Source organism: Anoplophora glabripennis, unplaced genomic scaffold (genome assembly GCF_000390285.2).
Source record: "Anoplophora glabripennis isolate ALB-LARVAE unplaced genomic scaffold, Agla_2.0 scaffold313, whole genome shotgun sequence".
Taxonomy (NCBI): domain Eukaryota; kingdom Metazoa; phylum Arthropoda; class Insecta; order Coleoptera; family Cerambycidae; genus Anoplophora; species Anoplophora glabripennis.
The window spans coordinates 3,851-30,989 of record NW_019416419.1 but is presented as its reverse complement, the minus strand read 5'-3'; the positions used below and the strand labels follow the sequence as shown (position 1 = coordinate 30,989).

The 27,139-nt window shown below is 33.8% G+C and overlaps 1 protein-coding gene across 1 annotated transcript in view; it reads right to left on the bottom strand.

Annotated features, from left to right (window-relative positions):
• Positions 1-26,474, bottom strand: part of LOC108908516 (S phase cyclin A-associated protein in the endoplasmic reticulum-like) — a gene marked incomplete at its 5' end in the record, with an annotated part of 35,192 nt that extends 8,718 nt beyond the window's left edge. Inside the window, 3 exons of the mRNA XM_018712573.1 lie at positions 7,739-7,933; positions 21,569-21,760; positions 26,309-26,474. Coding sequence (XP_018568089.1) covers positions 7,739-7,933; positions 21,569-21,760; positions 26,309-26,474 — 553 coding nt within the window. The remainder of the gene's footprint in view (positions 1-7,738; positions 7,934-21,568; positions 21,761-26,308) is intronic.
• Positions 26,475-27,139: the final 665 nt, after the last annotated feature.

The window sequence follows — 27,139 nt, the reverse complement described above, 5'->3', positions numbered from 1 at the left end:
TAAAGTAAAGTTCAGTCTACAGCACGCTTGCCACCCCGACCGTTCGTGGTATTTTAAATAAAGCCAAAGTTATAGTACAGTTTGTTAGTTTTTTATTTTTTTTTGTATAACGTAGCAATTTGAGCTTAATATTCAGTACCTCGTATACAGGGTGTTTCTAAAATAGGGTTCCAAACTTCTGCTGCGTTTATAACTCATTAAAATAAGCCAAAAAGTTTGTATTAACATGTGTCCTAAAACTTAGGAAGTTATATGCCCTTAAAAGGGCTCAAACAAAACTGTTTTTTTTTCACAAATAAATTGCAGTTATGAAGGATCCGATCATTTAATAAATAATTTAGGACATAAACTAAGACTATTTAAATTTAGAGTTACACTTACTAATTAAAGAACTAATTACTACTGCAGACAATAGCTAAATGTGCCTAGCTTTGCCTTAAGTTGACCCCACAAAAAATAGTCCAGGGGGTTAAGGTCAGGGGAACGCGGAGGCCAGGGAACAGGACCTCCTCGGCCTATCCATTTTTCTCCATACAACTCATTTAAGAGTTGTCTTACATTATGTAGGTAGTGAGGTGGCGCCCCATCCTGCATAAACCATATGCTTTGGCGTTCAATTAAAGGGACATCTTCCAAAAGTCCTGGCAAGTCGTTAACTAAAAAATTGTAATAATCCTCACCATTCAATCGATTAGGCAACACAAACGGTCCGATTAGCCGATCGCCTAAAATGCCTGCCCAAACGTTGGTTGACGGAAAACCGAATCTGATGTCTCGATTAGGTAACAAATTTTACAGGAACTTCACATTTTTTAAACATTTAGGTACTATATATTTGGTATTTGGTATTTTTGGAAAGCTCTCGATATGGTATATTTTTGAAAGGTTTCCGAAACCTTAGTAATTTTAATTTGAAAATCTCCCATTTCTAACAAAGTTTTGAAGAAGACTATTAACTGAATCTTTGCTTCTACCTTGTCGAGGTGCTTTCTTGTAGACCAGCTAAGATAAACAAAAACTATTGTTCTCCAGTGGACCGGGTAAGCCGTACGGCCTAGATTAGTCATTCGGGCGATTAGGCGGCAGGCAGCGTTCGTGGTTTATTATGAAAATGTCTGCATTCCTGCAGCCAGCGGGCTGCGTCGGCTGTTTACCATCATTAAGATAGCGCGGGCGCCATTAAATCCGCCTCTCCGAACCGGCTCGGCTCTCCGGCCGCGTCTCTTATCTCGGCACACACCGCCATACCTAAAGACACCCTTGTCCATTACCATGCCTCGGCTTCTTGCTGGCTCGAGACCACGGCAACGGTTGTAAGTGCCCATTGTTTAACCAAACCTTCAATAACATAAGTAGCAACTAGCTGTCTAATATGAAAAATTACGTACTATGATAAATAACAGTTACAGGTACGAAAATTTTAACTAAAAATTCTGAATTAAATTATTCAAGTTACTTTACAAACCATTGAAAATAAAATAATTGTAACACGTGCACAAGCTTGATTTTCAAGATAAATTCCAAACTGATAAAGAAAATATCTGAAGTTTTCGTTTGTGTCGATAGGTTAGAAATAATGAACTACAGTATTTTTGGTGGATTTGTTTTCTAGGATATTTCATGGTTATGGAGTTGTGAACCAAATATATTCTTTAAATGCGAAGCGTAGTTAAACACGAATTAGATTTTTAAAAGAAGGCCGGTTTGTGAAATGTTAATCCTGACTTTATTTAAGGAGGATCGGATGCAATTTCCTATTATTGAGACATAAGTACCCATTATTTCTGCAATGCGAAATCAAATTCTGTGAATTATTCTCGAATTATTTATCGATTTGTTTTTGTTTTTGATAATGCCAAAAATATGACTATTTAACATGGGAAATGCTATGATGCGTACATATTCTTACAATCCAATTACGGGTGAAAAAAATGGAAATGGTGGACGAAAAAAATACCTATATACATACAAGGTGTGGCCGGTGGTGTATATAATCTATAAAAATTAAACTACAACTTCCTAACGATATTTGTAATAGAAAAGTCTTATACGAATAAGTTCTATTTTTGCGTTTTTTTTTCAAGTTCAATTATGGATCAAAATATTTTCTCTGGAACGGTCCTGTCCGTGTGCTGTACGATGAGTTACGTGCTGTAGACCAGCCGCCTAAACGCTGAAAGATTATTCTCAATTTTTCAATGCAAAAGTACAAACTAAGAAAAATAGATATTCAAAAAAAAAACTGATATTTTCTTATTATAATAATTTACAGTAATAATTATCTTAAATGCATTATTGTTACTGCAAGAGTTCGCAAACAAAACCACATCCGTAAGCGTCTGTAGTTGCCAACTGCGTGCACTAAACAAACTCCATTAAAATATGGAACAAAATGAAATAAAACTTACCATTTTTAGAATATACAGGCATGGCACCAACGCACCCAATTTTGGCGAATATTTTCCCAAATTCCAGGTATTCCCTAATTGTGTCGGCAGCTTCAAGTATACGGTTTTGCAATTCTTCCACCGTAGTAATTGGAGTATTGTAAACCAATGACTTCAAGTGACTCCAAAGATAAAAGTCCATTGGAGTTAGATCGGGTGACCGAGGTGGCCACGGCACAGGACCAAAGCGTCCAATCCATCGCTGAGGAAACATTTCATTCAAAAGTGTCGTTACTTCTCGAGTACTATGTGGAGGAGCCCCATCTTGAAGATAAAACATGCGTGCCCGAACTTCTAATGCCACATCGTCCAATAATTCAGGTAACCGGTTCTCCAAAAAGTCAGCATATGTTGGCCCATTTAGTCGTCCTTCAAAGAAATAGAGACCAACAAGTACATCGCCTATTATGCCAACCCAAACATTTACCGAGAACCGATGTTGAAAATGAGTTTCCCTAATCGCGTGAGGATTTTCATCGGCCCATATGTGGATATTATGGAAATTCACTTCATCATGGGTAAATGTCGCCTCATCTGTTACACAAACATACATAGGAAAGTCTACTTTATTGGCACATTGCCGTAAAAACCATCTGCAACAGCTGACGCCTAAAGATGCGATCTACGGTACGCGATGAGGTTCCTACTTGCTGTGCGAGTCGTTGAGTACTAATTGTGGGGTTTTCGTCAAGATTTTCCAACACTGCACTTCAACATTAAGGTTCACTTGCTGACCACGGCCTTCTCCTCGATGAATAACACTTCCCGTATCTCGCAGCCGCTGAACGCACCGTAGAATTGTAGTTGTACATGGGGGGGTGACGTTGTGGCCATCGTTCCCGGTACAAGCTAGTCGCCACGAGCTCATTTTCTCCGGCTGCACCATACACTAACACCATATCGACACGTTCGGAAATATTAAATGCATTGTTTTCTCGGTTGATTGTAAAACTAGTTTGTACACAAACTAAAAAATTAAGCAAAGTAAGAAATAAGAATCTCGTTTTTAATGTAATCGGCACGCTATTCTTATTTTTTACTTCTTTATAAAAATTACACTGTCACTATCTTGGAATTACAAAATAAAAACTTTTGTTTGGAGTCTTTCACTTTTTAACACTGATGGGTCGCTTAATATTTAATAATTAAGTGAATAATGAATTCCATACAAATACAAAATCAGTTGACTGCACAAATATTTTGACAATATAACCTAACCTTCTTTTAGTATTACTCGTAGGTATTAGATTATACCGACTTAAATTATAAGGTTGCATCTCGAGTCGCATAAAAACATTTCAAAAGTTTTTAATAAATAACACAGGGTCGGCCTTCATTTTCGTTGAATAAATAAACTTTAATTTACAAAAAAAAAACGCGAAGACAGAACTTTTTCATATAAGACTTTTCTATTACAGATATCATCAGGAAGCTGTAATAATTATTGGACTAATACGAATAAAGCAAGTGTGGAACAGGAGCAGTAGGAATGCGGCGTTAAAACAAAAAAGTTGATTAAAATCCCATCAAAGCAAAACTTCAACATTCGCTTTTTTTTAATGAAATGTAGGTACTATTATCAAAATTTGCCATTAAGTAATAGAAAACCATTACTGTGCGTTTTTGATCAGGACGTTCGTGTGTTACTTATCAAAGAGCGCCTCACTTCGACACACCATATCGACGCTCATTACCTGTTACCGTTCCGCGGGCCATTTGATTGCGCTTCCGGTCGCACGGCGTGACAGGACACGACGGACACGTGTCTGTCCGCTCCGCTGACGTCGAACCCCGCGCGTTAGATAATAGCCCGCTTGATTCCATCGTCACCGACGCCGTCAAACGGCAATTGTTTTTTCGCTCGCGGGGCGTCGATCGGGGAGAGAACGGCGACCGGCGACTAATCATCGTGATTGGTTTCCGGTGTATTATCTTCACCTTATAATTCGCAATGTACAGGTAAATGAGTCCAGTGACGTAAATATTTACGGATATTAATTTTTTTTAATATTCATTTTGCAAACACCGAAAGTAATCAAAATCCTATGCGCTGCTACTTACCGAAATGATCGAGAGTTCTGGAGGTGCGGCTCTCAACAGGGACGTACTCGGCTCATCCTCCCCATTTTCATTTCAGTCTTTTACTAGATTTTGTTCCGGCTTTTGTTCCATGATTTTATTTTATGCATCAGAAAAAAACCCTTTTAAGTTGTAGTCTGCGTGTATATTTAAATATTCATACAATTATTTATAGATGTAAAAATCATTAAAGTAAGTAAAAAAATAGTTTGAATATTTTTCAATAAATCCTAAATTTTGATGATTCTAATAATACCACGTTATTCTACACTTTCCAAAATATTACGCCATACCCATTTTGATCAAAATCCCATTGATTTTTAAATGCATATACAAGGTGTTAATGAACTTATGTCAAAAATTTAAAGGCCTGAAAAAGGAGCAAAAACTGAGTTAACTGATGTATGGTACAAACTTGTATGGGAAATTTAAGGTCTTAGAGAAAAAAGCTAATTAAAAATGTGTTTAAAACTGTTTTGGAACTGCTGAAATACATGTATTTTATCGCGGCGAGTACTTACAAAAAATTCTGCAACACTTTTTACGAATTTGTAGGTTTCTTATGAATCTGGACTGGATTCGAAAGTCAGTTTGTAATACATTGTTGTAGTGATTGCTGTGCTATTTTTCGAGAGTACATTTAATAGCCGTATTTCCAAGTTTTCTTTTGAAAATGTCACATTTATTTAGCAATCGCGAATATTATATGCTCACAATTTATGGAGAAGGAAACGAAAATGCCCACAGAGCTTGTCAAGTGTAGGTACCGTGCAAGATATCCTGAACGACGTGCTCCCACACCGCGAAAATTTTTTGCTGTAGTGTAATGAATTTTGGACACCGATGTTGTACCCATTTCATATTCAACGTGTTCAAGCGCTTACTCCTGAGGATTTTTCACTAAGTCAAGGTTTTTGCGAATGGTTGCTTCAGGAACATGCAAGAAATCCTCGATTTACAGCGCAAATACTTGTTACAGGTGAAGCATGTTTCAGTCGAAATGTATGTACACCATACGTAACGTCCACAATACTCACCACTGGACTATTAAAAATCCACACGAAATACGTCACGGTGCTTTTCAGCAACAGTTTTCAGTTAACAAGTGGGCCAGTATCGTTAGTGACACTTTAATAGGACCTTTTGAATTGCCTAGACGCTTAAATGCTTCATATCTAGATTTTTTGCAAAGGGAGCCCCCGCTCACTTTTTTTGGTGAGTGTGCGACTTTCTAAACAGTATTTTTCCCGATCGCTAGATAGGCCGCGGGAGCCTAGTTAGATGACCCCCCCCCTCCCCCGATACCCGGATCTCACTTCTTTTTCTGAGGATATTTGAAAAGTGCTGTGTATTCCACGGAAGTTCGTGACATCGACCAACTGCGACAACTTATTGCCAAAGCTTGTAATACGATTCGAGAGGACGTGGCAATGTAGTAACGTGTGCGAGCGAATTGGATACATCGCGCTGAAGCTTGTGTGCAACTAAATACATCGAACATCTATGAAAATCAGCAGTTTTCAAAAGGTGGCTTCTTGCAAGGTTGAGGTAAGTCAGATTTTAAAATTACATCTTACTCAACACAAATCCACAAATATTTGATATAAGTTCATTAACACTCTGCATGGATATATATAAGAAAAATGTAAATCAATCGATAACTATTATTTGCATCCTAAAAAATTATAGAAAACACATTTGCAATTTTGGGGAAGTTTAAGTTTCCGAATATGCGCATTTTAGGGTATATTTAAAAACAGGGTCAAGTGATTATTTCCAGTTATTAAACAGAAAACTTAAGAATTCATTTTTACATATTTTCTTACATATTTGGTGTGAACATATTTTGTGTGAACCTAAATTAGCAAACCGAGTCCGGTTCTGTTAAGAGCCGTGTATCCCTGAACTTAACATTTATTGTTTCTCCGATGGGACTGGCAACACGTGTCTGTGTCGATTTGTTATTTTTATGGTCGGTGTTTTTAGTCTAGGAGCCAGATAGGGTTCCGTGGCCAATTAGAGTGCCAAGGCTGCAAACAACTTATTCTGAAGTACTTTAACCTCCTGAATCAAAAAAACTTGGTCGCAAAGCGTGAAAGTGGCTAGTTTAATTGTTATTAACAAATTAAATGTTTAAATGGCTGTAAAAAGTTTATTTTCATAGCTAGTACAATTTTTATGCATTAATAGTTACGTTTTCTCATAACAAATATATATTTTTTTGGAAATTAAAAAAAAACGATTAACTTTAACCAAAGTTATTGCAAATTTGGTGCAAGTATCTTACATTTGTTGTCTCCGCGCGCTCCAATTTTACCATATCTATGGTTTTATTGGGCGGTTTGAGAGGCACATCTCATTTTAAAGCTTGAACTTTATTTTGCAAGATTATTATATTATTAATTTATTCATTTAACAATTAATAGCAGCTTAGACAGTTGTGAAATTTCAATGAAAATGCTGGTTTTAGTTGTTTATAAGGCTTTTCTTATTATTCAACTTCGATGAAAAGCCAAAAAAAGTTACTGATATTGTTCCTCGCATCCTAACAATCATCTCATGTATTGTAGTTGTTAGTTTTTCTTTATCAAAACCTGTGAAGAGACGTGTGTACGTCGAGAGCGATGTACATGCGGCAAAAATTTTATTTGAGAATTAGTACTAGAATAAAGAAAATATTCCAAAGGTAAGTTGATAAGGACCGCAAATACACCACCACATTATTTGGTGTATATTTTCTTTACAAATATGAAGAAAATATTCTTAAGCATTTCTTGACTGAAAATCGGTTTACTCCAATGACAAATCAGACAAAGAACAATAAAAATTGACCGTAAACAAATGGTTGTGCGAAGAATGCTCTCGGAATACAAAGGGTCATTCAATGTTGCGAAAAATATTTAGACTTTGGTGGTGACTACAAAGGAAAATAAACAATGATTTATGATACAACAAAATTAATATACATTTTTAATTGATAATGCCTAGATAATGTTTCATTTAAAGCAAATACGCAATATATTCTGGGTGACTCTCGTATATCTGTTAGATATTCCAATATTAATTTCAGGAGATACAAAGACTACGTATGTATTTATTTAATACATGACTGGTTCCTGTTTTTTGTGTTTTCATTAATGACTTTTAACATAGATTATATATGAGTGACAAATCACATCATTATCATCCCACTGAATACTCCGTAAACATACCTGGTTTTCGTTGTTTTCGATGGCGAAATAACCGGTGACTATGATAACCTGATGGAGTAGCTCCTGATAGGCATCGGCGCTGATGGAATCTTCTTTTCCATTGGTTTTCGGAATAGTGGGAGAGGCACAGCACCAGAGAAGGTGACTGCAAATATGCCGGAACTGCAAAGATATTCCTTCCGCACCTAGAACCTCCTGTAACAAAGAAATGATTTTAGAACAAGAAGTTGGTGTTCGTAAATATGTTTTTCATTTTAACGAAAAAATCAATTACATATAAATTTTTTAATTGTTTATCCAATGAATCACTTGAAAATGAAAGAGAGGGGATTTTTATTGTCTTAGGTGGTATAACAAGTATAACGTACTTTCACTTTAAATTTTGAAATTACAATACCTGTAATTCATGTACTTTGCTTTATAATTTGGTCTTAGGAAACTAGTTTTCGAGGCGCAGGAGGCAAAATTTTGAAAAATATAACATACACACAAATATCTCTGAAAGTGTTTGAAGTGGACTGATGAAACATAGTCCAGTGATTTAATTAAATGAAATCAAATTGAAATGCATTGAATTTGTAGACAATTATTAGTGGCCAATATACTACGAGGCACTATATACAAAAGACCCAGAATTTCGACGCCACTGAGTATTTTGAAAATATTGATGTGCATTTGGTTCCTAATTGAATTTCAAATATAAAAGGTGTCTTGTATTCTATTCGCAAAATCAGTTATTATTTTTTAAATCTAAAATAAGTTTACCTATAATTGAATATACCGTAAGTAATTCTAAAAGTAGGTGCTTGTTTCATAGAAGAAAAAATAGTAATTCTTTTCTTATACAGGGTCTTTCACTTTTTCGTCGATTTGTAACAACTACAGTTTCATGAAAACGCTGCAATGTTTTTGAAACAGTTGACTTAGAAATACGTTCCCGATCGGGATGCATGAAAAATATTCCACTTCGTCACAACTTCATCTTCTATCACCATATCCTGTGATCATTAAAACTTCAATACGCTCGGTTTCACTTAAACGTTCCATTTTTGCGAGAAAATTAGTCACACTAAATATATTTTTGACATGTATTGCCAAGATAATCACTATTAGACAAAAGAACGACGTGGCGTTATTATGGGGCTAGAAACATTCATTAGAAAGGCAACTTGATGGACTAAAATATTTTTGTATAAATAACCCTAAAACAATTGATGTTTCGATAGCTATCTCGCTTTAGGAGAAAATCGACCGTTTTCATACATATCAACGATCCTGAATCTTGTAACAATGAGAAGTTAAAAACAAAAAACAAGAATTAGTTGTAATTTCAGAACTTAAATCACCTTTTATGGTAGAGACATTCCTACTTATCAGAACAGATAAATTTTTCTTTTGTTATTTTATTCAGAAAAATACTTTGAACTATGGAATAATAATAATAATATCCGAATTTGAAGTGTTTCCATTTTTCGATTAAAAGAAAATAAAAGCGAAATAAAAATTTTCAGTTTTTATCCTTAAAATGAAAAGAGGCAAACTGAACTTGTATTTGAAGGATTTTACATATTTGCAACAATTTGCAACACGCAAAAAATTTAAATGAATTTAGTCCACATTCAGCAATTACAAGTTTTTACGATAATACTTTTTACATTATAAAATGTTTTACTCCTAATCTTTTTTGTATTTTTACTGTATTCCGCGTAAAGTATGTGTATATCAGTGTGAATTTACACATAGTCAGAAACAGTAAGATTTCATTCAAATAAACGTATTAAAAACTTTGTAATATTATTCTTTTATTTTGTGTTTGTTCTAAGCTTGAAAATTATGCAACTATTTGGTCTCCTCACTATAATTCATTTATACAGAATATTTGAAGAAAGCTTGTTAAACTTAATTTTAAAATAGATAGTGTCTTCCACAATCTGTCTTTGCAGTACAAAGAATGATAAGCTTAATTTGAAAATAGATGGTGTTTTCCACAATCTGTCGTTGCCACTATATACTACTCGTCTGTCAATTCAAGAAAAGGAAACACTTTTTATATCTTATCGAAAAAATAATATTAAAATATTCGCCTACATACACAATGTGTAACTGTTGTAATTTATTAGGAAATTAATTAGATATTTTCAATTCCAATGCTACCAAAATAAAATCATTGAATTTCAGCTGATGCTATGCAATTTTTAACTATTGATGTTCCCTTTTTATATTAATGACAAAATTGTTTTAAGCACGTACTTTTTTGTTTTATTGTATGTACTTTTATCCATTCTTGTTTTTTTTTAATGATTCTTCTAAATACATATTTTTTTCTATTTACCGTACTGTTCTGTAGTTGAGTTTTTAGACCTATAGAACAGTGTATCAATAAATAAAAACGCGAGTTATTACATGTTTTGATGTAAATTACATTTAGAGTGAATTACAGAAAAAAAGTTAAATTACACTCCTATTGTAAAAAAATAGTCAATGATCTGGTGTGTAATATTACATAAAACCTTTATGACTACGAATATTAGTTACGAATTATTATTATTATTGAACATTTTATTCTAGCTAATTCTGTGAAATTTCGAAAGCGGGGGTGTTTTGGGATTAGAAATTCGAATTTATCAAGCGACCATTAGGACGCATTTAAACTGCCAAAACTATTTTGTGCCACGGTGTATTTCACTTTGGGTTGGAAAAATCTTTTCCCCAACTTTTCTGCTTAAGAAAGGTATACCTTGCTAATATACCTAAAGCAAACCATTAAAAAAAGTCATTTAAATATGTAAATGTATAAAAATTAGTTATTTTCAACTATTAGGAGCAATCGTTTATTAGCAAGAAATATGCCTTTAAAGGAAACAGTACAATTTTAAGTTTAAATTTCGTTTATTTAACAATCTAACACTATCTAAACAATATAACCAAACTAAACGATCTAAAAATCTAAAAAATAACTAATTATTATTGACCTGTATTAAAAGATACATATGTTGTTCAATGGAGTTGAAAATAACTTTTAAACAATTTTTTTATGCATTTATAAATTGAAATGCCTTTTTTTGTAAAAAACGGTTGGCTTTAGAGGTATTAGCAAGGTTTTTACCTTTTTTAAGCAGAAAAGTTTTGGCAAGATAAATGCGTCCCAATAGTTGCTTGTGACGCCCTCTAGAAGATACAACGAAATCAATAAATTCGAATTTCTCGTCCCAAAAAACCCCCGGATACGAATTTTCACGAAATTAGTTCGAAGTAATCGAAAGATATTAAAGAAAATGTTATTTATTTTTCAACTTTAATACCCTGCATCTAGCTCCGTTATTATCAATTCTTTGACTAAGGCAGTTAAATCGATTTATGTTGAGACGTACCATATCTGGTGGAGCCTTGTATAGATCCTTTGGAGACACCCTGTAGAATACTTGTTTTTCTGTTTTTCACGTGGCATTAGGTAGACAACTTATTTTCTTCCATAATAATACAACTATAGTCTGTTTGGAAATGAAAGGGAGTAATAAAACCCCGAGATAAGAACCGGCCATGGGCGTGGTATTATTTCGTTTCAGGTAATTATCGGGTAACACTAATGCTAACAGGTAATGGGTGTACATTAGTATATTTTACTGGATACATCATAGGGCAGGAGCCAGTGTATTGTGACAGATCAATCCAGTCTTAGAGCTGAATATACGAAGACGTGCTAGTGCAGTAGAGTAAAATTCGACTTGTGTTTAGTGACTATTGTGCCAGTGGATATAATATTGTTTGGGTAAAATGTCGAGCTTATCAGATTACGTACCTGCTAAACGCGTGAAAAGATGTGCGCTGTCTCAGAATGAGAAGATTATTATATTAAATGTATTTAATGCATTGAAACACCAAAATCCTACCAACAGTGTTGACGACATCGTGGAAAAGTGTTCCAAAATGACAGGGATTGGAAAATCGACTATCTACAGACTTTTAAAGGAAACAAAAAATGAACAAGATACTGTAAATCCCCCAAAATCATCTACAGGGAGGTCAAAAGTCGTTATAGATGATTTCTTCAAAAATGTCATTCGCAGAAAAGTACACTCATTTTATTTTAAAAAAGAAATACCAACGCTAAACAAAATTTTAAGTGAACTTTCAGAGGACAACGATTTGCCAAAAATCAGTAGAAGCAAATTATGGGCCGTCTTACGAGAGTTGAATTTTTGCTGGGAAAAGCAGAACAGGAAGTCAGTTCTTATCGATAAAGATGAAATTATTTGTTGGCGAAGATCCTACTTAAGATCAATTAGAAAATTCCGTGACGAAGGGAGGAATATTTATTATCTAGACGAAACTTGGGTCAACGAGGGATATACTGTAACAAAAGTATGGCAAGATAAAAATGTAAAAAGTTTTCGACAAGCATTTTTGGATGGACTTTCAACAGGGTTCAAGGCACCTTCAGGTAAAGGGCGAAGATTAATAGTGACACATATAGGTAGTGCCAGTGGTTTTGTAGATGGCGGTTTACTTTTATTTGAATCTAAAAATACAGGTGACTATCACGAAGACATGAACGCAGATGTTTTCGAAGAGTATTTTACACAGATGTTGGATCTTATTCCTCCGGGGTCTGTAATTGTCATGGATAATGCCAGTTACCATTCACGGCAGACCGAGCGGACGCCTACGACTGCTTGGAGGAAAGCCGATATAATTCAATGGTTATCCGGAAAAAACATTTCTTTTGAAACAAATATGGTGAAAAAGGAACTTTTGACACTTGTCAATCTTAATAAAGATCAGAAAAAATATGTTATCGATGAAATGGCAACAAATCGCCAAATAACGGTACTACGGTTACCACCTTATCACTGTGAACTTAACCCAATCGAATTAGTCTGGGCGCAGGTAAAAGGAGATGTAGCGCGAAATAATACGACGTTTAAATTAAGTGACGTGAAAATTTTGTTAAAAAATTCCTTGGAACGAGTAACTGCAGATAACTGGCAAAGATGTATACATCATGTACAAAAAGAAGAGGAGAAAATGTGGGAACTCGATAATTTAATTGACGTTACTGTGGAACCTATCGTTATCAATCTAGGAGACGAAGATAATTCATCAGAATATTCAGAGGATGAATTTTAATATACCTACTTTTTTATTTTCTTTATTGTACATTTATACAACACTACATTTACTCACCATAATTTGAATTTTCAAAATACATATATTTTTGTGTGGAATAAAAGTCTATTCATTAAATTTAAATAAATATTTTGATAATAATATTGAATAATTTTATTTGAATTACTAAAAACCCTCTTAACCCGGTTATGATGCTTAAAGTAGCCTCATGTTTTGAAATGCTGTTTTTACATTGTTTACTTACAAGAGAAATGGACCGAGAAATTGAAGCGGCATAGACAAAGACGGATTGTCGGGGATTAAATTTTAGCTACCTGCTACAATTTAGTATAACCCGGTCACACAAAGTTTTTTTTAAAAGTACACCTCATCTATACCGATAATACATAATATAAAAATATTGAATATAAGCACCAGTACTACATTTATCTACGATTTGCATACATAATAAGCTTTTATTACTTTCTTTCATTTCTAAACAGACTATAGATCCAAAACCATCTCCATATGGCACTGTCAATTGCCTACGACTGTCGATGTGATAATCGCCATTTTAAAATGTTGCACGGGCCACAAATCTCTGGGAATATGGTCCATTAGGTTACGGGGCAGTAAGTGAATCATCTGTTATGCATTCTGCAGGAACGTGGGTCGTTGTAAAATCGAATTGTGGTGTGCGTTAGTGAGTAGGTTTGTTAGTCCTAGGACGTCCGCTGGGAATACTACGGTACTTGGATGGGCACGCGCCTACTCCCAGAAGGATACACTGACTCCCGAAGCACGCCGGGGAAGATGTGTGCTACTTCGAGCACGAGCTAACTAATATCTTTTTAGGGCTTATTCATAAAGAGTTTTAATATAAATTTTTTGAAAATGTCCAAACCACTTTTAAATTTAAAGACTGATTACTATTATTATTAAAGATTATTTCTTAACTAATAAGAGAATTATAACAGAAAAGGTAATTTTTTACAGGTCACCTTTAAATTGAAAATATTTACAATATATTTCATGAAAATATTTGAATACTGTATGGAAAAAATATGAAAAGTCAATGTTTATCCAAAAACCGGATAAGCACGCCTCCTTGTGAAAATTAAAATTCAACCAATCAGCGATCGCAACGGTTCGACATTGATCATTGTAAAGTAATCATTAATGTTGGTGACGCTAAGATTTGAGGATTTTCGGTTGGCGGTACCAAACGTGCAATATTGGTTGCCTAAGCTCGGCGGTCACATGATTTGTAAACATTTATGAAGGCTCATGAATTAAGGGATATTAAAAAAATCACAAAATTTTGGGTGATTTTCAAAGAGCTGTAACTTGGAGAGAAATGGTCGTGGAGAGAATAAAAAAAAAGGAAATTGAAGCTTCAAGTGTCTAGTTTTCAGATCTGCAGTTTAATTTTTTTTAGCGTCAGCAGTTTTTGAGTAATCATAAGAAAATCAACGGAAGAAAAAATTGTTAATTTTTGCTTTTTTTAAAAAGGCCTATGGACTTATAATTTAATTCTCTTCAATTTGAGCGGTTCCGGAGCCGGAGAAAAACAGCAGAATAGATGAACCCTACTTTCAGTAGTTTTATACTGCAAAATGATAGCCAGCTGCGGAAACAGGAATTTTGAGGTTTCTAAATAACGGTTTCTCAAAATAACTGACACTTTGTACCCACCTATTCTATCTATAACTAATTATAACATGAATACTTACAGTAACCAAGAAAAACTAAATATCATTTTTTTATGAGGAGTGCCGAAAGAACGCTAAAGCTGCCAGGAATTTATACCAACATCGTTTTCCGCAGAGATAACTTCCATCAGATAAAATTTTCAGAAAGTTAGCCAGGATTTGGCAGCAGATGGAAGTTTTCAAAAGAAAAGAATTTTAAACCCAGAAGGGCAAGAGATGAAGAACATTTGATAAATATGTTAAATGGCCTGCTAGATCTCCGGATCTCACTCCTATAGATTTCTTTCTTCTAAAAGAAAAAGTAAATGAAAAAACTCTAGACTGTGTTTGTAGAGAGGGAGTGATAAACAGAGCTATTCTGTGTTTGGAAGCAAATGGAGGTCATTTTAAACATTTGAAATAAGTATTGTTTTAAATTGTTATATTATTATCGTATTAAAAATAAAGTTTGCTACTTTAAAAAACATAATAACTTGTTTTCGCAACGGGCTAACATTTTTCAGAATAAAGCTTAGCTAAGTAGGGTTCATCTTTTCTGCTGTTTTTTTAGCAATATTTCTAATGAAACTATATACTTCCTTATATAGCTGAACGCAGAAGAAAAATATCTTCCAGAATTGATAAAATAATATAGTGTGCCATTTGAACAAAAACAGTTTACTATAGTAATTTTGACATTATGTTGCCATGAATACGATCTAATAATGTCATTTGATAGACTTTGAGCGGCGATTTAAAAATATATAGGGTTTGTTATAGCTATTTGTTAAAATAAAAGAGATACAGAGCCGCGAATACTAAACTGAATCACCCGGTATATTGGTTTGTACCTATCTGTTGATGCAACCCTTCTTCGAGAATTTTTTATCCATATAAGCTAAAATGTTTCCAGATATATCTTCAGAAAATTATAGAAAATTTGATTTTTTTTTACAGCAAAATGTTTTTTAATTTTAGTTCAAGTTCATCAGTGATGCAAAACATTTTTTAGATTAATTTTACCTGGACTAAACATCATAAAAATTTTAATGAAGTTGTAATTTCTGATAATGATTCTACCCAATCAATCTTATTCCGACGAGTGCAATCTGTAATACCACAAAATAATTCAGGATGTGTTTAGCAATATACGCGGACATAACGGAAAGTGATGGCGAACGCACAGCTGCTTCGTCTGATGAGAATGAATTCAATGTTGAAAATGATTTTGAGAAAGAATATGATAGAGTTTCATTTTTCATTTTTAATAGTATTTTATTTATTTTATTTCTTTATTTGTATGATACATGCCTTTTTCTTTTTATATTAAAAGTTTTCTTATTATTAATGTTTTTTTTTGACTTGTCTGTATTTATTATTATTTTTATTAAATTTCTATTTAAATTTAAATATTAATTAAAAATGAATATCACATGTACATTTTGTTGATGTATACTTTATGTATAATAAACCATTTCGTTAACTGTTAATTCAAGAAACAAACAATACGGACTCCATTGGTGCCCTCTATCGTTCAAAGAATATTACTATAATATGCTTTTAATATCTCATAGTTTTAGAATTAGTAGACGATGTTCTTACAGTCATATTTACTGTACATTTAATTCTGTGTAGTACTTAAACTCTTTCTGCAAGTGAAACCAAAACAAAGCTAATATCCTACACACTACGAAAGTTACGACTACTGTTTGTAAGCCATAAGACGAGCCGATGCCAGTTAATTCAGAAACGAGGAAGGATCCTACACGCGACCGACAGACACAGCGATACAGAAGGCAAACATGATGATCGCGTGTGCAAACCAGAGCAAACAATCGGTGCGGGCGAAGTTTGGAGAGGAGCCCGGTCGGGTCCCAGGAGGCCGGGATGGAATCAAGTCGGCTTTGAACAAAGCTAATTTTCAGTCGGAGGCAAAATGATTCAATTAAAAGGCAACGCTAGTGACGTATCGGCTACGGTAAACACAGTTAGCGCAAACTCTTCTGCAAACACATGCAGCGGGGAGCCAGCAGGATTCCTTTCCGTATCCTGCGGTAGTTGGTCGGTTCGTTCGTTGTAAAATTGTAAACGTATAATTATAAAATTGTTCCACTATAAACAGTACTTAGTCAAGACAAAAAAAATACGTTCTTATTCATACGGTGGTTAACTTTGACATTTAAAAACACCATTCATAAGTTTAGTTTCTCAAATTCCGTCGAGGAAATTGATTTGTTTAACTTTGTTTTTGTAATTTTCATACCTAGCCGCTTGACAGGTTAATGCAACCTCAAGCAACCGCGCACACACCCAATTGAGAGCTACGGCATGCATTGTTTTTAAATTTCATCTTTTCTGATTCGTATACAAGTGTGTTTTCGTATTATCACAAATAAATTTAACTATGAAGACACACAAACACCGTAACATCTCTAAACGCTGAAAGAAATAACTATTTACATTACACCAGACACTTCAACAAATCTTACTATAAAAATACACTTCGAAAAAATAATAATAACAATTGGCATTCATCTGTCATTAGCCCAGATGTGCCTAATGTCCTATATTACAAGGATAACTTGTTATAACACGTCTGAACTTGTTTTACCTTAGTGTTGTAAACATATTTGCTAGTTAGCCGACTTTTAACCACGAAGGTGTTATTTGGTATGCGAAAGCGTAGTTTATGTTTCTGTGAGTTTATAAAGTGACTTCTTTTAGAAAATGTCGGAATATATGCCTCAATGTGATAAGTGTTTTGGAATGGAATATATTTTTTTAAATTTGTAGTAAAAATGTAGAGTGAATGTTAATTTCCATCACACTAAATTTAAAAATTCGTTAATATGACAGTAAAGATTACTGATCTACATATAGGTCATTAGCAATGCCTACAGCTACAATAATAGTAAAGTTAATCTTTTATGAAAATTTACTTTTATATTTTTGTGGTTTGTCTCTGTACATACACAGAATATTGAAATTTGACATTGCTTCTTCTAGATTAGTATTGGGTTACTTGTTTCCTTTCCTTCAAATACGTTTGTAACTTTTTATGTATATGTTTTTATGTACAATGCTTTGCTTTTTTCAATAAATTATTTTATTACTGATAGTTTTGCGTGTAATTTTTATTTAATAGGCTTCTCTCTTCATGATGGTGCATGATCGAAAATGACGAAATTGAAGCAGAGGAAACTGTTCTTTTACTTCCGAAAAACGCCTGCGATGATCTGACTGATGAATATTCTAGAGATTGAAATTGTCGACGTCAACAACCTACCTCATTCGTATATGCCTTCCAAAGTGCAAGTGACTTGTAAACCTAGACTTGATGAAGTCTGGGACTCTGAAGATGAGATTCCTCTTATCGAAATAAAAAACAAATCCTCACTTTTCGCCAAGAAGGAAAAAACACATGTATTTTTCAAGAAGAATAGGATACTTATCTTGAAGAGAATCCAGCTACATTGTTTTTCAAGATTTTTGACTATGATCTGAATTTCACTGTAAATGAAACCAACAGATATGCNACATTTAGTTCTGTATAGTACTTAAACTGTTTTCGAAAGTGGAACCAAAACAAAACTAATGTCGTTATACTAAGAAAGTTACGATTACCGTTTGCGAGCCATAAGACGAGCCGATGCCAGTTAATTCAGAAACGAGGAAGGATCCTACACGCGACCGACAGACACAGCGATACAGAAGGCAAACATGATGATCGCGTGTGCAAACCAGAGCAAACAATCGGTGCGGGCGAAGTTTGGAGAGGAGCCCGGTCGGGTCCCAGGAGGCCGGGATGGAATCAAGTCGGCTTTGAACAAAGCTAATTTTCAGTCGGAGGCAAAATGATTCAATTAAAAGGCAACGCTAGTGACGTATCGGCTACGGTAAACACAGTTAGCGCAAACTCTTCTGCAAACACATGCAGCGGGGAGCCAGCAGGATTCCTTTCCGTATCCTGCGGTAGTTGGTCGGTTCGTTCGTTGTAAAATTGTAAACGTATAATTATAAAATTGTTCCACTATAAACAGTACTTAGTCAAGACAAAAAAAATACGTTCTTATTCATACGGTGGTTAACTTTGACATTTAAAAACACCATTCATAAGTTTAGTTTCTCAAATTCCGTCGAGGAAATTGATTTGTTTAACTTTGTTTTTGTAATTTTCATACCTAGCCGCTTGACAGGTTAATGCAACCTCAAGCAACCGCGCACACACCCAATTGAGAGCTACGGCATGCATTGTTTTTAAATTTCATCTTTTCTGATTCGTATACAAGTGTGTTTTCGTATTATCACAAATAAATTTAACTATGAAGACACACAAACACCGTAACATCTCTAAACGCTGAAAGAAATAACTATTTACATTACACCAGACACTTCAACAAATCTTACTATAAAAATACACTTCGAAAAAATAATAATAACAATTGGCATTCATCTGTCATTAGCCCAGATGTGCCTAATGTCCTATATTACAAGGATAACTTGTTATAACACGTCTGAACTTGTTTTACCTTAGTGTTGTAAACATATTTGCTAGTTAGCCGACTTTTAACCACGAAGGTGTTATTTGGTATGCGAAAGCGTAGTTTATGTTTCTGTGAGTTTATAAAGTGACTTCTTTTAGAAAATGTCGGAATATATGCCTCAATGTGATAAGTGTTTTGGAATGGAATATATTTTTTTAAATTTGTAGTAAAAATGTAGAGTGAATGTTAATTTCCATCACACTAAATTTAAAAATTCGTTAATATGACAGTAAAGATTACTGATCTACATATAGGTCATTAGCAATGCCTACAGCTACAATAATAGTAAAGTTAATCTTTTATGAAAATTTACTTTTATATTTTTGTGGTTTGTCTCTGTACATACACAGAATATTGAAATTTGACATTGCTTCTTCTAGATTAGTATTGGGTTACTTGTTTCCTTTCCTTCAAATACGTTTGTAACTTTTTATGTATATGTTTTTATGTACAATGCTTTGCTTTTTTCAATAAATTATTTTATTACTGATAGTTTTGCGTGTAATTTTTATTTAATAGGCTTCTCTCTTCATGATGGTGCATGATCGAAAATGACGAAATTGAAGCAGAGGAAACTGTTCTTTTACTTCCGAAAAACGCCTGCGATGATCTGACTGATGAATATTCTAGAGATTGAAATTGTCGACGTCAACAACCTACCTCATTCGTATATGCCTTCCAAAGTGCAAGTGACTTGTAAACCTAGACTTGATGAAGTCTGGGACTCTGAAGATGAGATTCCTCTTATCGAAATAAAAAACAAATCCTCACTTTTCGCCAAGAAGGAAAAAACACATGTATTTTTCAAGAAGAATAGGATACTTATCTTGAAGAGAATCCAGCTACATTGTTTTTCAAGATTTTTGACTATGATCTGAATTTCACTGTAAATGAAACCAACAGATATGCGTCCCATAAAAATAAACTACAAACTGTTACTTTATCTGAAATAATAGTATATTACACCACAAGGGCCGAAAGTTGAATTTTCAGGGCATCATGACGAGCAGGACCGAGATTTCAAGTTTTGGCCCGTGTAGTGTATACGATTTTTCTTCATACCTCGGTCGAAAGTACGCACTTTCGTCCCTAATAGCAGGGACAAATATGTATATAATGTCAAATATTCACTTTGTGGATAATAATAACCTGAACATATCAGATAAGTTTGCTAAGGTTTGACCGTTTTTTGATTACCTCAACATAAAATTCATAGAATATGTCGGATCAGAACACAGTGTAGATGAGGCAATGGTTCCATAAAATGGTAGACATAGATGTAAACATACAGTACATTCATGATAAGCCAATGAAGATATGGTTATAAACTCTGGATGGGTACCACGTGATTGGGAGACACAAACTGGTTTAAACCATACCAGGGTGCATCCACAAAAATAAGTGTACAGTACAAAGAGCTCGGTGTGGAATCCTCTGTTATTCTGGCACATGCTGACAGACTAAGGGAAAAATGATAGCCATTGTATTCATTCATTTTCAGCTGCAATTTCATCTTTTTTTCTGCTCCTGTTTTGTTAGTGTTTGATATAAAAAAAATATGTCCGGTACTGGAACAATCTGCGAGAAGCGCATTCCAATAAGTCCGCTTCAGAATTCAAAAATGCTGAAGAAACAAATCAGGAGTGCGTATGATTACGCAAAAATTAGAGATTCTAATACTATTTTCTTCAAGTGGAATGATAATAACATTGTAACTTTCCGTTTCAATATCTGCGGATCAATTCGCAATGGGAGACTTTATTCACAAAAAGAGAAGAAGTACGTTCAAGTTGAACAACCACACATAATAAATTTGTACAATAAGAATATGGGTGACGTGGATCGTTGTGATCAAAGTATTAGTTTGTATAGGGTCGCTATCCGCGGTAAGAAACGGTACTTCTCCCTGATAAGTCAGTTTTGACATGGCTCTTCAAAATTATTAGCACATTCATAGATCAGGAGGGACTATGGATCAACTGAGTTTTAGAAGAAGTGTGCTAAAACAATTTTGGTCCAAAATAGAAAAATATACACCTATCAAACAGGAACGCATGTTTCAAATATTATGCATTTTGACAGACTAGATCATTACGTAATATCACAAGACAACCAAACCAGGTGTGCAGGGTGCCAACAAAACGTTGGACTACATGTTAAATGTTTTGCAAAATATTATGATATGTAACTTTTTGTCAGTACTTATGTCTGATGTCCTATAGTCCGTATAATAAATAAAAAAACAATAAAAACAAAAATAAAATATTTACTATTTATAGTTTTTTAACCCCTTCCTTGGACGTTTTTAATGAAAAAAAAATTAAAGTACACACAAACTTTTTAGGAATATCTGAGTTAGGTAGGTTTTGAAAATAAAACATCAACGAACCTCTCTGTTTAAAACTTGGTCTCCCCCGTTTAGCGATCGAGACCGGGCTTTTTTATGTCTGTTCTCAGATTTTAAACAAGACAAATTCAAATATACTCGCCTGGAACTTGTTGAGATCCAGCTCCGCAACCCTTCTTAGGAGTTTAAAAGTAGCCGTGGCCAAACTTAAACAGGGAACCGGAATTACCGGCGGCGACTGTCCCTCGACTCTGGGGGTGGAGGCGGGTGGCAGCAGGGACCCGTACAGCATGGAGACGCAGCCCAGCAGCTCGGTGCCGTGTAGGGTGCTAACCTGAAATTGAGAAAATTTGGATTAGGGAAAAATATTTTTTGTATAACCTTTTAATAACAGATTGTGAACATTTGAAAATATAAAAAATAGTTTTTGAAGGTTATCTAGTGATGTGCCAAATACTTTGGCACATTGAACTTGGCACTTTTTTCATTAATACTATTTCCGGATAATTTATTTAATTTTAGGTCATTATTAATGTCGCGTCAATGGAGCTCTTCCTAAAATATTTTTTTGTATGAAAGTACACGAGTGTCCCGATTTGTAGGTGTTCATAGCATTAGCATAGTAATAACACAAGCGAAGCTCCAGTATACATTTTTAAATACACTAATTTTAGGTAAATTGTAATGGGATGTCGAACAAGTTCTCGATGCAAAAAACCTTTCCTTTTCTGCCGTTGAAACAGCTGTTCACATGTGCAAAGACGTCAATCGACGTCTATCGGCTTCAATTCGTACGTCACTCAATGTCCTTGCTTTTGAATAATTTTTAATGCTTTCAAACGTTTCGAAAATGTTCCTTATGATTTTGCAGGTTCAATTAGCGTTTGACATGAGTTCTCATGAAGGAATACCGCCAATTCTTCAACATCAACATCATTAGTTTTGAAGCGTCTAAAGCAATCTCTGCATGTTGTTTGTGACAAAATATGGTCGCCGTAAGTTTCAGCAAGAATTCTTCAGCTGCAGATTTCTTTTGACTAAACTAGTAGGTACAGTAAAATTCTCCGCAAATCTTTTTCCAGCACGAAATTCAATATGTTTAACACTATGAAAAAAAGTAGTTTACATTTCGGCGAAATAACATACACTGAATTTCAAGTCTGCTTATAGTAATTGTTTATAGGTTCGTTAACCATCTTAAATTACACGCTTGCAGTTCTGGTAACGCCATCTGTTGGAAAACAGCGATAACCTATTCAACGTTCCTATATTTTTTATCTTAAATCTAATAACACATATGATAGTAACACACAATAACGTGTTTCTACAACTCTCAGAATGGTCCCGTACCCATACCATAGTACAATCATTTTTTTTATATAAAAAAATTACAAATATGTGGCAATAATATTTTCATTTAATCCAAGAATTTAATTATTTTCATAATTCTCTTTTAATATTTGCCAAAATAATTCCGAAAAAGCAAAAACTGCACTTGTGTACGATGAATTTACTTTATCTTTCAAAAAAATTATAGTTGAAAAAAAGTCATTCATTCTAAGGGGTGTAGATTAACGTGTGTAAGATTTATAATTTTGAGGAAGTTATAGTTTTCGGGTATTCCTATAATTCGGAACGCAGTAATTTGATGAGAATTAGGAAAATTTGTAACAATTTATTCGAATTAATACCTTTAAAATAACAAGATATATTCGTTACATTTTTATTTAAAAAATCAAAAAATACTACTATATTTTCCTATTTTTGTCTCTGTTTTATATTATGTCTACATGATCAAAGTATGTGCAAGTGTTATAAATATCTAAATTTCTCTCTGTGCATGCTATGCGTTCCATACTTTTCCATATAAACCCATTTATGAAAGCCTGAGGAGTATTTCCGAATATTCAATTTCAGTTTTAAAATATAATGCAAACTATGTCAATTATTTATGTATAAAATATGCTCTGTATTTCAGAAAGGAGCAGGAAGAAAAATAAAACGGGTTGTGTACATACCTACATACATACATACTATATATTGTTTTATATTGCTTCTAAATAAATGTAATTTTTATGTTGCTGTTTTAAATTAAATGACACATGTTTTAAAAATTAGACCTGCAAAAACAAAATACTAGTATATCGTTAAATTTAATGACAGAGAAAACAATTCTTAAATTGCAAAAATAATCGGTAGTTTTTGTCCAAAGTAATAGTATAGATATTGATAATACAAACAAGAAAAGTATTTCAGATATGTCAATTGCATATGCCATATAAATTTCAGAAAGAATCATAAAAATATTTAAAATTGGTTATGTTGCTGTTAAATATAAGTTTATTCACACTTTTAATTCATTCATCATTTTTACATGTGATAACTGTGAGGCATCAGTAATAAATTAGTAACTGAAATATATTACTAAAAAACATTTTATGCTTTCTGAAATATAAATTATGTTATAAGTCTCGATATACTACGGTTTATTTTGGTTACGTTTTGTATATTTTTATCGGTATTTTTTGCTTGTAATTATTATCTTTAATAAACAGTGTAATGGCATATACATATTGAATTTGATATAACAGTTTATTTTTTATCAACATCCGCAGAAACACAAAATACTAAACAAGGCAAGTACGACGTTTCTGAGGATGAAGACAAGAAAGAAACGTTTACTGACATTTTATGCTTCCTAAAATATGACTGTTTTCTGAAATTATTTAACATTTTCTGAAATGAAATTAATTGACATACGAAATCTGACTAACATGAAATTAAAATGAAATGAAATGATTTTGTAGTACATCTATCTATACAGTATAATCGATGCAAAGTAATAAATCATTGCCTGTCAAGGGATCCAGTGTAGTACGGTTTTAAGGGGTTTAGAAATTGAATAATTTCTTTATGCATTATGAAGGGATCACTTCCTTTATTTTCATAAACTATTTATTTTAAATGTAATTTATTATAAATCCAATTTGTTTTTCAAATTCCACATAGTGTTTCACTTAAATTCGGAACACCACCGTATTTAGGATGCCGTTGGCCGATTTCCAAAATTTTTTTATGTGATAGTACTACCTTTTGATATTATATTTTTTTTCTAAGGCCTACTATCATTAATAAAAGACCCTCAAAAATTATAAAAACACATTAGGCTTTTTTTTTAAGAAATAAATGGATAGCATTTTCGATTTGATCACACCTCAAAACACTAGATACAAAGTTTTATTATTACAGCTTTTACAGGGTGTTCACAAAATAGGTGCAAATTTAGAAAAATTTCTGAATACGATCCTACTATAGAAAAGGTTACCTAGCTCTAGTTATACGAGGTCTGTTCAGAAAATAAGCGACATGTTTGAATTACGTGCTAATGGAGATATTTAGTGACACGTGGTTGGCAGCATTGCGTTGCGCATAACCTCTTCTGTAACCACACGTTCTTGGATTGTTGATATCTCATTTAGTTTCCGTGATATGGTTGTTTGAGTGCAATGTGTTTAAGTGTTCGAAGTGGCGATTTTTGAAATGCACGATTTTCTGGAATTGCACTGGAATGCACCCTAAAATTTTACGTGGAACTTGGGAAAATTTCCACGGAAACATTTCAACTTTTGAAATAAGCTACCGGCGATGATGCTCTGGGTCGTACGCAATGTTACTAATGGTTTTCACGATTTGCAAGTTGTCGGTCAGTTGAAGATGATCCTCGAACAGGAAGACCTTCGGCTTTAAGTGATGACACCCAGGTTCAAAATGTCAAAGATCTGGTGCGTGCAAATCACCGATTGACTATCAGAGAAATTGCAGAAGAGGTTAGCACCTTAATTGGATCATACCATGAAATGTTGATGGAAAAATTGATCATGCATTGAGTTGCAGCAAAATGTGTTCCTCGATTGATGACCGAACTACAGAAAGAAAATTGAACGATACAATGACGATGAAACATTCATTCAAAGGATTATAACGACAGACTCAAGCTGGGTTTACGGCTACGACATTGAGACAAAAAAATAATAATCATCACAATGGATTGGCAAAGGATCTCCACGCCCCAAGAAAGCGCATCAGTCTCGATTCAATGTCAGAGTGATGCTCATTGTATTTTCGACTTTAATGGAATTGTGCATTTTGAATTCTTGTCTCAAGCTGAAACAGTGAAGTACTATCAAGGCATTTTACAACGGTTACGTGAAAAAATACGTAAAAAGAGACCAAAGTTGTGGTGAGGCAACTAATAGTTCTTGCAGCATGACAATGCGCCCGCACACTCAGCTTTGTCAATTCGTACCAAAAATCAGATTACTGTCCTCCCTCGCCCTCCTGACTCATCATACTTGGCTCCTAGCGATTTTTTCTTAGTTTCAAAATTAAATTCAGTGCTGAAAGGACACCCTTTTCAGACTTGATGACTGCAAAGTAAGTTCATCGCAGACTTTAAGGGCCATTTCAAATTGAAACTATCCAGGACTGCTTCGCGAAATGGAAAAACCGCTGGGAAAAGTGTGTGAATATTGGAGGAATAATATATGAAATGAATGATAAAGTTTAAAAAAATTAAATTAGGTTATTTTCTGAACAGACCTCGTAGGTTATGGAAAAATTTAATTGTTCATATTTTATTCAATTTTTGTTGTTTTGCTAGATTTCTTGTATAAGAAAATTTATTAGGCCTTATTTCTATTTTAAGTTATCATTTTATGTAAAAATACCTGTAATAAACAATAAACCTTCGTATGTGATTGAATTTCTTTTTTGCCTGTATACTGTTAAATTTTCCTGTTATGTATACTGTTATTTTCCATTTAGTTAGTATAATGAGAAAAATTTGTAACGGAATTATTAATATTAATCTATTTGTACTTACTAGGTGTGTAGGATCCAAATCCTCTGGACAATGGTCCGCTAAGGCAGCTAAAAATTCTAAGGCAGCGAGGAGGAACGAACATGCAGGCGGAATATCGTGAACAGGTTCTCGAACGGCTAGGCAACACCGGGCTAGTTGTTCCACGACACCAACACATACGGAAAAACTGTAACAAGAAAAATATTCTCTAGAGTCTTCACAATCTGGATCCTAGAAACTGTAAACAAGTATGATAGGTAAAATGTTTAAATACTGTTTTACTAGGTTTAATAAATTGGATAAAAAAAAATAAACAATAGAATTGGTTCAGATTTATTGACCAGTTTAGGTGATTTTTAGTACATGACATAAGAGTTACATTAGTTCTCGTTTACTGTCTCAGATAAATATGAGTATAATATGAGTATTGTATTTTTAATGATACATAAAAATATCGTATGTGATGCCAGTTATTCAGAGTTTTGTTTTACAACTTGGACAGAAAAACAGCGAAGAGGGACAATTTTGGTAGCAGGGCGCATGCTGCCAAGTAAATTAAACCGCGTTTTAGAAACCACTCACCACTACATGATTAGCACATTTCGTGATTTCTTTGCCAGGAAATTGATATAACTGAATCAGCAAAAAAATGCGTTTTTCAGAAATGCATCAATACCAAACGATGTTTTGCTAGCATCTTACATCATGGAGTCGTGAAATGTAAAAAGCATCACACCATCGCAGAAGAGCATATACATATACCGGCTACTTTAGATATGATGAACATCGTGGTTAATGAGTCTGATAGGAAACTGCTTTAAAATATGCTTTTGTCCAAAAAAAATAATTAGT